Here is a 14225-nt window from a genome sequence, read left to right as displayed (position 1 = left end):
AGTTTCAGACAGTGATATGCTTATGAACAGGATTACAAGGCACTGGCTATGTGTATATGCACAAGGCATGTGACACATTACGGTCTCCTCTGAGAAGCAAAAGAGCTTGTGTTGAGGACCTTGTATCTACCCCATACACATTTCAGGGGGAGGAGATAGCTTCAGTTTGCTGTAGCCATTTCTCAGTGACTGGGTGCTCACTGATGGTTGATGTGCACCGGTTGTGCACTGGAGGGGCATTAAGTCGTTTGGTGTCATCTGAAAGGTATCTGGTTTGGGTGCTCTCACACAGCTCCGCGGCGAGAACGATGGTGTTGTGAGTGGGGACCATCAGGAGACTGGGTTCACAAGCGTTGAGTTCATGCTCCTGATTCAAACTGAAACATGAATGCAGGTGAAGCCCTCTGTGACAAATGCTAGATTAGGAGGTCTAGGAGGTCCTTTGCTGCCTGGTGGCTAGGGAAACATTGAAATTCGTCACAGGCACACAGCATAAAGGTGAGCTATGTCTGTTAAAGCAGTTGTCCCTGGACAGTATTTGGTACAAGTCTGTTATGGTGGTTTCTAGCTGCATCGATAACTGCACACACATTTTTGAAAATCATCAGGAGATAATCTAGAAGTGAAAATTATTTATAACTGTTTCCCATATGTTGGAGGAATGTTTAGCAATCTAAAAATGGCTTGTGAAGACAAACTATTTCTCAGTTTGAACAGGACTTCTCAGTATATTGTGATGGTCCCATCTTGTATATGCAGGAGCTGATAAAGGTTGATGAATGTTTACCTTAAATTGTGGATTTGCAGTCTGTGATTTGAATTTTTGACATTATATACAAATATAGTAAAACATTTTCCAGACAAAAAAAGGGCTTTACATTCATAACCTTCCCTGTTAACTGCATAATAGAGGTTTTCTGATAAAAAGCGTTACCGGATGCATTGTAATAAAGTTTAGTCACCACTGTTGCCAATATTTTGTATAATAAATATTGTGGTTCTCTTTCATTATAATATATTTCTTGTCAAGTAGGAGAAATCAGATGGCAAGCTGTTTAACTGTTTGCTGATTAGTGCTGAATCAAACAATTTCTTCAGAAACCACCTGCCTTCCTGCTACTGCATTTTCTAAGCACAGAAAGTTCTGTTTTTCAGTTGTCTTTCCCTGCCTGGATACCAGAAACATTCCCCAAAATTTTTAACCTTTATTCTTCTGGACTTTTAAATGAGAAATAGAGAGTAAAAAAACAGGAGGAAGAGAGGTTATGCAGGGAATTTTTTCCACAGTGAAGGAGGACATAAAGGGCTGGACTTCAGCAAATTGCCTCTCTCTCCCAGGATAATCAAGAAAAATGAGCAAACATCCTTGCAGTGCTTCTATGGAGGTCAAGAAGAAGAGTGAAGAACCCAAGTCCTCCCTCAGGAGCAGGCTGGGGAAGGAACGAGGAGCCCGTCTACTGATGGAAAGAGTGACAGAGACTGAAGACCTAATGCCTTATCTCTCTGCCTCTGAAAGGTGAAAGAAGTTAGAATTTCTGTGGTTGGCTTCCTTGTCACCTTATGGGATCAGGATTAACCACAGCAACAAAACCAGACAATAGGTCCATATGGGCAAAGTTTGAATGGAGAGTTTTAAAATTAAAAGAAGCTCATGGATGTGGGGATGACATTAAAAGCAGAGCAATAGCAGTGAATAAAGATTTTTCAAGTCAGCGTTTTGACTGGACAGGGGCAAGCATACCTGCCGCACAGCCCGTTCCTCCCACTCACAGAAGAAAACTGGATGGAAAATTTCAGCACAGGTCAAAGGCACTAGGTGGTCTCCCTGTGTCTCTCAGGGTATCAGCTTCAGATTTGATTCCTTCTGTTCCATATGTAAAAAGTTATGATTTTAAATGATTCGAGAGATTAAGGGAGACTTTGTATCACAGGTTTTGTTTCCTAAGAAGTCCTTGCCCATGGACCCAACCTGAAATACCTGGTGGGTCTCTTTGTAAAAGGTGACAACAGAAAATGACTTAGGTCAGCTATTGGCCATACAAACTCTTTGAATCAGAAATTAATGCAAAATGTTCGCAGAAGATAAATGTTGCCCAGAAATTGCGCTGATCAGTTCACAAAATGAGCAAAGTATTTGGCAAATCATCTTGGGGAAAAGTAATACCTCAGCGAAGAAGAAAGGGGGAAAAAAAGGTGTGCAAGACATTTAAAAAATGATTAATATCGAACTAAATTATTGAGCTGAGGAAAAAATTACCAGTCACTGGAAGAGGAGGCCAGGAGCATCAGTCAGGGGTGCTGGAAGGTCTTCATTCTGATTACATTAGCCAATAAAAGGTCAAATGGAGAGTAGAGTTACAGGCTTCTGTTTAATTGCATATTTTGTTACTGTCAGCGAAGGGAGGAGAGTGATCCTTGCTCCTAGTCTCAGGGCTGACCTGCAGGCCAAAAGGGTGTTAGGGACCAAGGCCCCATCCGACGGGCTGTTTCTCATGCCCTGGCCCATTGTGCAGAGCTCCTTCCAAAATCCAAGTGCAATGAGGGGGATCCCTTACCTCGGCTCTAGCAGATTTTGGGACAGTCCCAGAGGCAGTTTAGCCTGAGCAAGGGCCATAGGGCCAGTTCTGCCAGGTCCTGAGTGCCACCTCCAAAAACCTGCAAGTCTCACTTGTACAAAAGGAGCTCTAAGAGCTCAGCATCTTGCAGAACTGGACAGTCTCCTACACAGCTTCATAATTAGTCCGTTTAATATGCTATAAATGTCTTTATGATAAATCTGAAGACCATTTCATAAAAGGCATTGAGTGGTCATTTACAGTGGGCCAGATTCATCCCTAGTGTGGTTCAGCTGACTTCAGCATAACTACAAGAGGCTTGCGCTTGCCAGCACAGCCACACTCTTCCTCTCCAATCCAGAGTGAGTCATGGCTCCATTAATGGGGAAGGATCTATTTTTCTTCTTAACCACTCCAAATGACACTCCATAAACTGGAAATATTATTTAGTTGTAGTTGTGGTTTTATACTGGGAAAAAAATTAATGATGAATTATAGCTCTGTTTGTTGCACTGTGTATAACTGCTCTGACTCTGAAGATTGTTTGAAAAGAAAAATTAAGCTATCAAAATCAAATTAAAAGGTCAATAAAATAGAAATATAAACCAATGACTGCAAATAATTTCACACCTACTGACGAAATGTACTGTAGAGTATGTTCATGTTATGATATTAATTGGTCAGCATATCTTGATTAAGAGAGTAATAAACATTGATGATACAGATATAGAAAAGGCAGGTGAAGTTTATAGTGTAATTTTTCCAAGTATCTGTAGAAGAAGGGGAGGAGTGAAGTTATGTAGGTGTGAGTAACCCACGAAGAAACGAGAAGGAATTTCCAGACTGTATGTCTACTGATGGACAGGGAAATGTGCTGACTGTACAAAAAGTTGACAGGATGGAACTGGTTTGCTCTCTGAAGCAATAGTGTATCCAAAATATTTTGAGGGTATCCAGAACTTCTGGGCCAGTGTTTTCCTGTAAATTAAGTGAATTTGGAATGAGAATTAAAAACTGAGGGCAGAGGGGAAAATAACCTTCAGAAATAGAAAGCTGTGCCTCCCTGATTCTTTGTTCTAACAGTTAGCCAAATGTGTGATGCATGCGGATACATTTGGAAGCACTCTGACCACGTTAATTTCAGCAATTCATTCTAATACAGCTAGGCTTGGATTCTTTTGGCTGGCTAATAGCAGGCAAAGCCTTCAGTTTATCACACATTTCCACAGCGTCAGTGTCTGAGGAGCTGCCATCTGTCAAATCAGTTTGAAGATCAGAGCCCTGTTTCATAATGCCAGATGTGTGTTCATCATTCATATCACTGATGTCATATGGGTTGCAGAAATGACACAACATGCTTGTAATAGCAGAATTCCTTCTTTCATTGACTGAAGATCAATATTCAAAACATCACTGACCTGAAATCAGCTGATACATACACTCATTTTACCTTCTGATTCATCTGTGTTTTGCTAGCTCACTTTTTGTCTGACTGAAGAGCTGGAAGAGATGGAAGGATTTCGGCATCTGTTTCCCCAGCCAAACCAACAAACTATGCAAAGCTTTTCCCACTGTAACAGCCCTTCATAGTAAACCCTATAAAAAGACATCCAGGGTAGATGATAAGTCAACGGCAGGCTTTGAAACATGTGACTGTCAAATATCCATGGTTAACTAAATGCCAAGCTGACAGTACAAGGAAATTTAAAATTATATAAAAGAAATGCTGACAATATTGCATCCGTACTGATAGAGGGGACCACCTTAGAAACTCCCTCCTGTAATGCTGGGCTGTGCAGCAAACTGCTAGAGCTTTATTTTTTCCCCTTCAGTGTGTAGGATGTAATGACTAATGAAACCATTTCTTTTCAGACAACGACTGACAGGAGTAGTAGAGCACTGAATTAATTTGAAGAAGAAACAACTTTAAAACCAAACCCAAGCAGAGGTTCTAGCATCTGTAGCATATCAGGGTCTAAATATGAAATGGTTGTTGTGGTCCTACTCCTCTGCATTTTATATTTGTAATGTGTTTTATGAGATCTTCTATAGCAGCATAAAATGAGTTTTAGGTCACTGACCAGCAGCCAGCAGCCTCCATTTCAGCAGAGTTATATCCAGTGAACTGCAACCTCTGCGAGGCTATGCTACTTCAGAGAAAGCTCCACAGAAAATGGGCCAGTACACAGCATGAGTTGATTGAAATTCATGAAATTATTCATTAATTGATATCAGAGCACAGTGGGAATAAAATATAAGTAACCCAGGGCATTTGCTCTAAGACAAATAACTATGAAAGATGCAGCAGGGCAGAGGCAAACCGTTGTGGGCACAATCCCCACACCAGGAGCAAACCTGCTGCTTGGTTCCTGCTTTGGCAGTGATGAGAAATGTCATGACAAGGCAGGGGCTGGACAGCTCATTGTTGCAGATGAGATTTTTAAAGCAAGAGAGGCATGCTTGGGTTACATTTTCCCCAGTGCTGTCAGGGAAGAATAGGGCAGTCTAGATCCAGCTGGTACATGTCCTCTGGCTCCTGCCTATTCAAAATCACATGCAAACCAAAGTCTTTTGTGGTATTGCCTACTAATGGCCATAAACACTACCTCTTTTAGCAACATTACTTGATGAACATTCTGATTAACGTCTTTTTTCCTTTAGTAGATCTGGGTGCAAACCAGTATTTTTTGTGCAACAAGTTCTGGGAAATATTGCCACCCCAATATTTTGCTAAACAAGGGATTCAAATAATGACCTATTTCAGGAAGTTTCAGAGACCGTGTGCAAGGAGGTGCTCTTGGATCCTCTCTGAAACTTTGGGGTTACTGAGAATGCTAACTAGTTCAGTATACTTTATACTCACAGGACAGTCCACAGTATCTGGGAATACTTCCTTTCCACAAACATAATGCTTGTCTTCAGCCTTTTTAAGATTTTTTTTTTTTTGCATTCTACATGTAAATTTGTTATTTTTTGGGGGAGCAGTAGTAGAGAGCTTCTCAAAGCCTCTGTCCTAGTGAGAAAGCCTGCCATAACAGACCTGTAATTGAATGATCAGGATATGCCAAATAACTGTTCTGCCATAAATGGAGCAAATCTCATCATACATTAATCTCCAGGGTAACACAGACCAGAGGAAACTTCTGAAATGCTCTGGAAATGAATGAGTTGATGTCTCTGCTGAGCACCAGTAAGGTCTTTGGGCTGAACTGCAAGAAATGAAGTGCAGCAGAGAGATCTTGGAAAAGGTCTCTTAAGTAGAGACAGGCAATGCTGTTACTTCACAGAGAACCTCTCCTCTCTGCAGAAATAAACAGTAAAGAAGGGTAAATTTAGAAAACGGCAGTATGTTCTAGCAACTAAAATGGATGGGGGGAGAGAAAGAGAGTTGTGTTTAAAACAGAAGGCAGCTGTCTTACGAAATGTTTCTAGGATAGTTATATTTATCCCATGGTTTTCCTTGAGGTGCTGGGACTCATTAAATACCAGAGACATGCTGTCCATGTTTGTTATCTAACATTTTCCTCTATGGCTGATTCAATAATGTATATGTACCAAATGCATTATTTAAGATGTTTAATACTGGAAGAATACCAAGGCAATACAGACTGTACATGATCAGTGCTCCGGAAAGAAACCACAAGAAGATTGGTCAAGAGTTAGGAACCAGCTTGGGCTTGATAAAAAATTGCACTGGGAGAACCAGTGAAACTTACATTGATCTCCAAGGGCTTGCGACCAGGTGGGGAAGTTGCAAGCAACTGTAGCTAGCAGAGAGCACCTACTTGGAGGTGGGTAATACCGACACTGGGGCTGGCTGCAGCAAACTATTCGACTGCAGTGTTTCATTTAGGAAGCTGTGTGAAGATACGTGTTTATAACTTTGGAAGAAATTTTCATTCCTTAGAGTTACTTTGTAATGATATGTATGAGGTCTCACTACTGTATTTAAATATCCAAAGTGCATGTTTCTTGGATGCATCTGAGAATGAATTTTCCTTTGTGTTTTCCTCTGCAATGATATTTTGTAAAAGCGCGTAAGTAATTAGGACTGGAAATCCAATGCACTGATTTCAAATCAGGACAGGGTTTTCAAAACTGCTGAGCATTTGCCCTGCCCTGGTCTTGCTGGGGTCAGTTTGAAAACAGGCTCCTGTCAGTCAAAGCAGAATCATGCCAGTCATGGGAACTTTAAAAAAAGCCTGCCTTGAATGAACACCGAGATGTTGAGTGCAGTCTTTCAGATACATGAAATACTGGCGTGCTTACTGTTGCAATTTCTAAGGTATTTGGAAAGCAATGTCAGATACTAAGTTTTTCTTACAGCTTAACAGGTAGCTTCTTTAAGAGAACCAGAGGACAACCTCATGTTTTGCTTAAAAGAATACAGACTGCAGAGTCTACAAGAAGTTCTCAGATAGCATAAGACCAATTCACGAATTACCAGAACTGCCATCAGTGTGTTACATGTGAAGCTTTTGTTCTGTTCTGCTGTTCATCCTTTCCCTTGTATTTAGAGTTTGAGTGGGTTGCTGATGATAGATTTCATTTTGGTATAATGCTTTGGGGTGAGGGTTTGGCAGGTAACCTCCTGAGGCCTCTTGCAGGACTGCTCTTCTAGGTTTTCTTTTAGTTTTATAACTGCTTTTATCCTCCTATAGGTGCAGCCTCAAAGATGTACTAATTATCTGATCAGCCCAAAGAAAATTAGAAACGTGACACTTGTTTAGGACTACTTCTCCAGGAAATTTCTCTATCAGTTGCATTTTACACGTTTGGATGTCTTCCTGCAATAGAGAAAAGTTAACACCAGTTCTCTCTGTTTAAGGTATAAGCTATTTTTCTTTTTTTTCCTCATGTAATGAAATATAATTGCAACCTTTATCATGTAGCATGTGATATCTCAGGAACACAATGGACATAAATGACAGCCTTAACTTCAGAGACATCGAATCTGATGGGACTCTACAAGGACAAGAATCCATGCTTTGGATCCCAAGGAAATCAGTAAAACTCTTATCAGACAGAAATGTTAGGTTATCCACAGCAAGATTAAGGACTGGAACTGCAAGAGATTTATTAGTTCAGAAGAACTGGTTAATAATTACACTGGTTAATACAACCTCTACTGCTTTTTAAATGCACTTTATGTACAGTTGATCATCTCAAGCTTCTAGATCAACAATATTTTTCAATTTCTGTTCTGTAATAAAATCAAGGGAAGTTTTCATGAGGACTGTTCCAAAATTTCTGACAAAACTATCTTTGGATCAGAAATGAATTTGTTTCATTTCAATACATTCTTTTGTTAAAGGTATTTGTCTTAAATCCGATGTTCCAGTCTTAAATAAAAAACAATCATGTGCCAAAAGAATCCAATTTTGATTGAAATGCAGAAATCTTAAGCTGAAAAATGTGGATTTCAAACTCCTGACTCTTAGGAGCTGTTGCTTGAATGCTTTATGTCTCTGTTCTACTTGTGGGCTGAGTTTGGCAGCCAAATGACTTGGGTCACAGCAAATGGTGGCTGCTGGTATTCCTGCTGGACCGTGTTGTATCATCAGGGGTAGAATGGATAATGACCATGGGAAATGCGCTTTAGCTAGGCAACCTTGTCAGTAGAGTGGATCTGGCACATGGAGTCTATATGTGCCTTCTCAATCTAAAAATTATGATTTTTAGCTGAAATGTTTTGTCTGAAATTTTGAATTTCACAATGAAAAGTTCAAACTTAATAGTTTTTTACAAAAAGGCAAACTTCTTCCAGAAAAACAAGTTATTTTCAGCATGCTTGTCTTTCTACCCACTCACAGCATTCTGAATTATTCAGTGTTTTGCATGTTAATCTTCTGTATGAACCAATGCAGGTGCTCTTTGAGTGCTGAAAGAAGCTGCTGCATAGAATTACTTTCAATGATAATCTGTGCAACAAAAATAACAAAACTGAAACCTGATCTCAGGAAATAGAAGTTGTTTTGCATTTTAAGCATTTGGCGTCTCATTAAATTGTGACAGATTTTGCACTGCTAGTTGCATTTTCCAATCAGTCTGTCAGAACAAGTGCTGAGACCAATTCATGGTCTGCCATATGCAATTGTATACAAAGCTGTCTCAGATTCTGGCCATCTACACTCTTTCTGTCATGTTTGGTTAAGGAGGAGCATTCCCACTGAATGCAGTTGTAACAGCAGCACGGTATGTAAATAGCTATAGTGTTATACAGAGAAAATATAAGCAATTTACTTTGTGGAACATCTGTATTTTTTCCTTGAAATAACCATGCACTGAGAGAAACATCTACCTTATTTTGATACAAGTATTGGTAGTGCTGACATCTCCTAATTACTCCTGCAACTCAGTGTAACCTAAACACAAACAAAAATCCACTTTATTAGGGAAATGTCCCTGGCATGAGAGAAATAGGCCCAGGGTAACACCAGCCTGTGACTTGGGGACAAAAACCATGGACCTTTGGCTTTCTGTGCACATGCATGGTTAGCAAGCCTTCTGGTTGTCAGAAATGTAACCCTGAGGTGCAAAATTAAAAACTGCACTGAGGCAGTAGTTTCCCAGCAGAAAATGTTGATTCATTAGAATGTGTTTTGAATAAGAATGGAACTATACTCTGGTGTTTACCTCAGAGCCCTTAGCTTGAATATTATTTGGTATCATATTTAGCAGCCAACCTAGAACTCAAGAAAACCTTTTCTCCAATTAATTTATATCCTTCCACATTAATAAAAAAAATTGTTACGTTGAGGACATGAGAAAGAAGACACATGCTCTGGGTCAAAAGACAAACTCCAGTACCAAGAACATGGTGCCTTCCATGCTGGGGAGTCCCCACTGAGATTTCCACCCTATGGTACCTAGTGCATGAGGCTCTTCAGAGGACACCAGTGCTTCCCAAATTGGTTTTCAGGCTGTGGTGGGGCAAAAGAACCTCCTGGCTCTGCTGTTGGATGAATGAGCTGATGTGAGACCCCTAATCTGGGAACTGTGTGGGAGCCCCTTCCCTGCTGACAGCTCCAAGCTATCGCAGTCAGACATCAGGGGCTTGCAGCCAGGTCACCCTCCAGCTGTGCATCTTCCCTGGGAGCTGGAAAGTGCTCCAGCGTGCCACACGTACCTTGGGGACCGCTTGCCAGCAGATGATTGCCGGCAGACAACACGCAGCAGCAATAGGAATTACACCCTACTGACTGCACATCACACCAGTTCGAGCAAACAAAGTTTTTTCACACAAATAGGTACCACAACCATGGAAACGTGCACATTAACCAGAGTCTGGAGCTATTTTCCTTCCTGCCAGCTACAAGAACGCATCCCACATAGCTATGGTATACTCATAATGGCATTAGCATGAGGTTAAAAATTCTTATGGTGTCCTTGAAATTTATAGTTGGGGGTATTTGTATGCATCCAGATTTGTTTTCTTTAGGTATGTTATACAACCTGTATATCATCTCCAGTACTAGCTGTTACTTATATTTGCAAATAGAGCTCCACAAATAACAATACATAAAATATAGAGACAATTTTTAGCACACAGAGAATATAAAATATGCAAGCACTTTCAGGAGACACAGTAGACTAAAAATATTGAATTTCAGGCACTTTATGGAGACGCCAATCTTTTGTACACATGCATATTGATTTATAATTATGACTTGAGGGACATTTTAGTAATCTAGAAATATCTAGTTTTTTACTGCTCACAGACTGTGCACAGTTTGATAGTATGAAACCCTTCCACATTACCTTGCAAAATGTTCTGATTTGAATTCCATACACGTATATGTGTTACAAAATGCATTGGAGATAAACAGTATTTCATTCTACAGTAAGGTTTCTTAAAGTTGTCTCATCAGTTTTACATTTCACAGAAAAATTCAGGCTACCTTTTACACAAAGCCACTTAAAAATAACACTGGCTTCCAGTGGAGGTTTCTTTTTGCAATAAAAAAGCACCTCAGGTTTGTGTGGGCTCAGTAGAATCAACAGATGAACTCTTAGTGAAGGGTACTCACAATATTGACTAAACATTTGGTTTCTTACTGATCTGATTGAATAGAGCTTATATTTTCAATATTTATTTGGTAGAACATATAATATGTGGTGCTGCTAACCTAAAATACACCATTCTCGAGTATTCAGGCCTCCCAGCGACAGAGACTCTTTGGTTACAGGACTTGCTATCTCTTTCCTCAAAAGGATCCTGCATGAGGCAGGAAGGACACAGCTTCCTACAAGCTTCCTCAGCAGAAGCTCCTGGAAAGCCAGAGGATGGTCCCCTCGAAATAGGATAACTTATTACCCTTCCCTCTCCACCCAAACCGATCTTCCCTGTCTAAAATGGGGCCCATCCCCAACTCTCCCTCCCTGAATTTCTCTAAATCCTACACCCACATCCCCAGAAATACAAAAAAAATTAATCCAGTGGCCTCATGGTAACTTTGTAGGTAAAATTAAGCCATCAGTAGAGACCAAAATGTTCTCATATGGCCAAGGTATAATAACCCCTCCCCCCCAGGTACCAATAGGAGAACACTGCTCCCAAAACACCTTTGGCATCTTAGTATTCTTTTTCCGAACAGCCTCCAAAAGCCCTTCTAAAGATGAGTTTGAGAACTGAAATTCATAAAGCCACTTGAAATGGAGGAGCACGCTCTCAGTAGATGTGACTTTCATGATTAGACTCTCCTCCTACTCACCACAATCGACTCCAGTTCCCCAGGCTATAAACTACCTGTCTCTTCTTCCCCCTAGGTGACAAGCAGCTTCATTTAACTTTAACTTTCTCTGTCTCTCACTTTCCTCCCTCTTTACCATCCTTTCTTCTCCACAGCTACCAAATATATTTTCTTTAAATAAAGGCCTAATTGATACATACCTAACTAACATCTGAGCATTTGTTCTCAGCTTGTATTTAGCTCTGAAAATTGCTGTTTCTATTTCAGACCTGAATAAGGGCTTGCATACCTGAAAGTTTGCCTAATATTTCCTGCAATAACAGCTGATCCAGTAAAACATACTACCTCTACTTGCAAGCTTTCCCTGGCTTGTGCACACACACTAGTGGCTGTGTGTTTCCATCATCCCACCCACCAGGACTTCAGGAGGACACTGTGCAAAGCTCAACTGACCTTCCTGAACTGCTGTTGCGAAAAAAATGGAGAAAGAAAGAGAAGACGGGTCCACACTAACATGTCTGCACCAAACCCCCTCAGCCAGTGGAAAAGTTGTGTTGTTGTGAAGGTGGAACTTGATAGCAGCACTCTGCATTGCTGCAGTCTGTAGCTCTGAAGGAGGCTCCTGCCCTTCTGCCCTAGGGAATTCAGCTTTCTCTTACTTGTTCCTCACCTGCTCTCTGTTCCTTGGGAGGCGCAGGTTGGTATCAACTCCTTTACATTATTCTAGAAATCATGGATTATTTATGCTGGATTAACACAGCTAGTTATTAAATCAACATGGATATTTGCTGGCTCAGAGGAATATTACAATTGGCTATTCCTTTTCAGCTCAGGGAGTTAATATCTGGGAGCTTCCAGTGCCATTCGGCATTAGCTCTCATAGCAGAACTCATGAAACCGATGTTATTTATATTGTTTATTTTCTACTGTGGTATGATCACTCCCTCAAATAAGGCTTACACTAAGTGCTTTTTTTTTAAATCATGTTGCAGCAAAACACTCTGTTTGTTTTTGTTTGGGGGAAAGAATGCCAAAATCCAGGGAAAACAATACTGCGGTATTTTTATTAGAGAAGCCAACCAGATCCATCTCAGCTCTGCCTCCAGCTCGTTAGCTTTCCATCACAGAAAGCCCGGGGGCTGCTCTGACTTTGGATCGGCTCATCTGTGCTATCGATCCCCTTAGTCCTGATGACTTTCCAGTCAGATACTGATGCTGTGGTCTCAGCTCTGCTCGCTTGGACCATGCGTCCATGCACCCTGGGTCTCTCTGCTGCAAACACCAGCATCGCTACCACCCATTTTAGACCTACTGTGAAAGGACAAAGGGAGACTCGTGGGTCAGACCTCCTGCCCCACAGCTGACAGCCTTTCAGATATGATGGCAGACTGTATTTTTCTTTCCCAGCAGAGTAAGGATTCACAAGATGGTATGAGCTGCCAGATGCTGGGACTGTTCCATACCACTCTTCAGAGACACAGAGTTTCATTCACATGTTACCCTACTGTTCTTCCAAAGGACAGGCAATGAATCCCCCTTGATGAGGCAATACATGTATTTGGTTTTACTAGAAAGCCATAGAATTTGTTAAAATGAACACTGTGCTGTTTAGGTTTGTCTCAGCACTTCTCTTGTATGTTGGAGCACCTATGCACAAGTCAGTAATCTTCATCATGATTGCTGGTCCACACCAAAAGAGTGGTGAGGCACCAATTCTTGCTTGAAAATTAGCCTTGTGTACTCTGGATTGCGTTATTTTTTGATTTAGAGCAGTCAGACACATTCAGGCAATGGAAAACAGAGACTGTTCTGTTAAAACACAAGCAAATTTAGCAGCCATTTTTGTGGAGATTTGCATCTTGGAAATTTGCAAGGCTGCTCCCTGATCCTCTAAAGACATCCTCATTAAGATCTACATTATCACCCAAGCCATTCGATGCTGCCTGTGAGGAGGCAGTACCTCAGACAGAACTCAGAAAATACTTTAAATTTGATCACTGCTTCATAGCCTCCATTTGTGAAATGAACAACTCAAAATAGGACAAAGAGAGATGCAGTGTCTATGCTGAGCCATCAAAATCCATCGAGGGAGGCATCTGAGCTGGCAGAGGAACAGTTACTTTCCCCAACTTCTTTTATGCATTGCCAGAGCAGGGACAAATACAGAGGAGTGACAAGGATGGGACTACTGACCACAAGGAGTCGTCACACCTGGTGGCAGGGCAGTGTGCCGCTCTCCTAGTAGAACAGAGCAATACACTTTGAAGAACAGCTGTATCTGCGAAACAGGTTAAAATAAAATTAACATTTTTTTCCCTAAAATTACAGGTTACATCATGGATTCTGTCATAGTGGAGCTATAGCTGAATTGTGCAATGCTCACAAGCACGAGGCAAGTTGTTACTATGGCACTGTCCTCCTGTGGTACAGTGTCATAGTGTTTTGGTGAAAAAATATCACCTGAGTACAATCTACTGAAATATCAGCAATATGAACATAAGACCTAATAATTGATCACCTTTCATCCTTAAGATCCTGAAAAGATTCTGACATTCTATATTGTACTGTGCAATTAAATTTGAGGAAATTTTATAGCTTTGTACTAAATCACAAGTCAAGATTCTGTTTCCTTTGGTCACGCAGTATTTTTTCTGATTTCAGTGGAGTAAGTTTATTTTAAAATTAAAAGACATTTCTTATTGGGTAGGACTATCCAGAGTTACAAATAAACTCACTCCTTCCAAGGCTTCCATATTTGACAATTTTTTTCCAATATATAAAATTGGCTGTCTGTATTAAACGCATTTACAAGATACTTGCACTACAGACAATGGAAGTTTGGGAGGTGCAAGGGCTGGACAGTACAAGGTAAAGGAGGAGGTGGCTGTGGTATTACACCTATATTTCCTCTGCTGTGAGGTGATACCTAATAGCTGAGGTCTTGGGAGATCTAACAAAATAACTTAGCTTTCATATG

The 14225-nt window shown here is 40.7% G+C and overlaps 1 protein-coding gene across 1 annotated transcript in view; it reads left to right on the top strand.

Annotated features, from left to right (window-relative positions):
* The window catches only part of IGSF5 (immunoglobulin superfamily member 5), a 34572-nt gene extending 26643 nt beyond the window's left edge, over window positions 1-7929 (top strand). The window contains exon 9 of the mRNA XM_075431793.1: window positions 7217-7929. Within this exon, the coding sequence (XP_075287908.1) occupies window positions 7217-7285 (69 nt within the window). The 3' untranslated portion in view covers window positions 7286-7929. The remainder of the gene's footprint in view (window positions 1-7216) is intronic.
* Window positions 7930-14225: the final 6296 nt, after the last annotated feature.

Source organism: Opisthocomus hoazin, chromosome 1 (assembly GCF_030867145.1).
Source record: "Opisthocomus hoazin isolate bOpiHoa1 chromosome 1, bOpiHoa1.hap1, whole genome shotgun sequence".
In the NCBI taxonomy this organism is placed as follows: Eukaryota; Metazoa; Chordata; class Aves; order Opisthocomiformes; family Opisthocomidae; genus Opisthocomus; species Opisthocomus hoazin.
The sequence above is the reverse complement of the archived record's forward strand: the minus strand, read 5'-3'. Positions and strand labels throughout refer to the sequence as shown.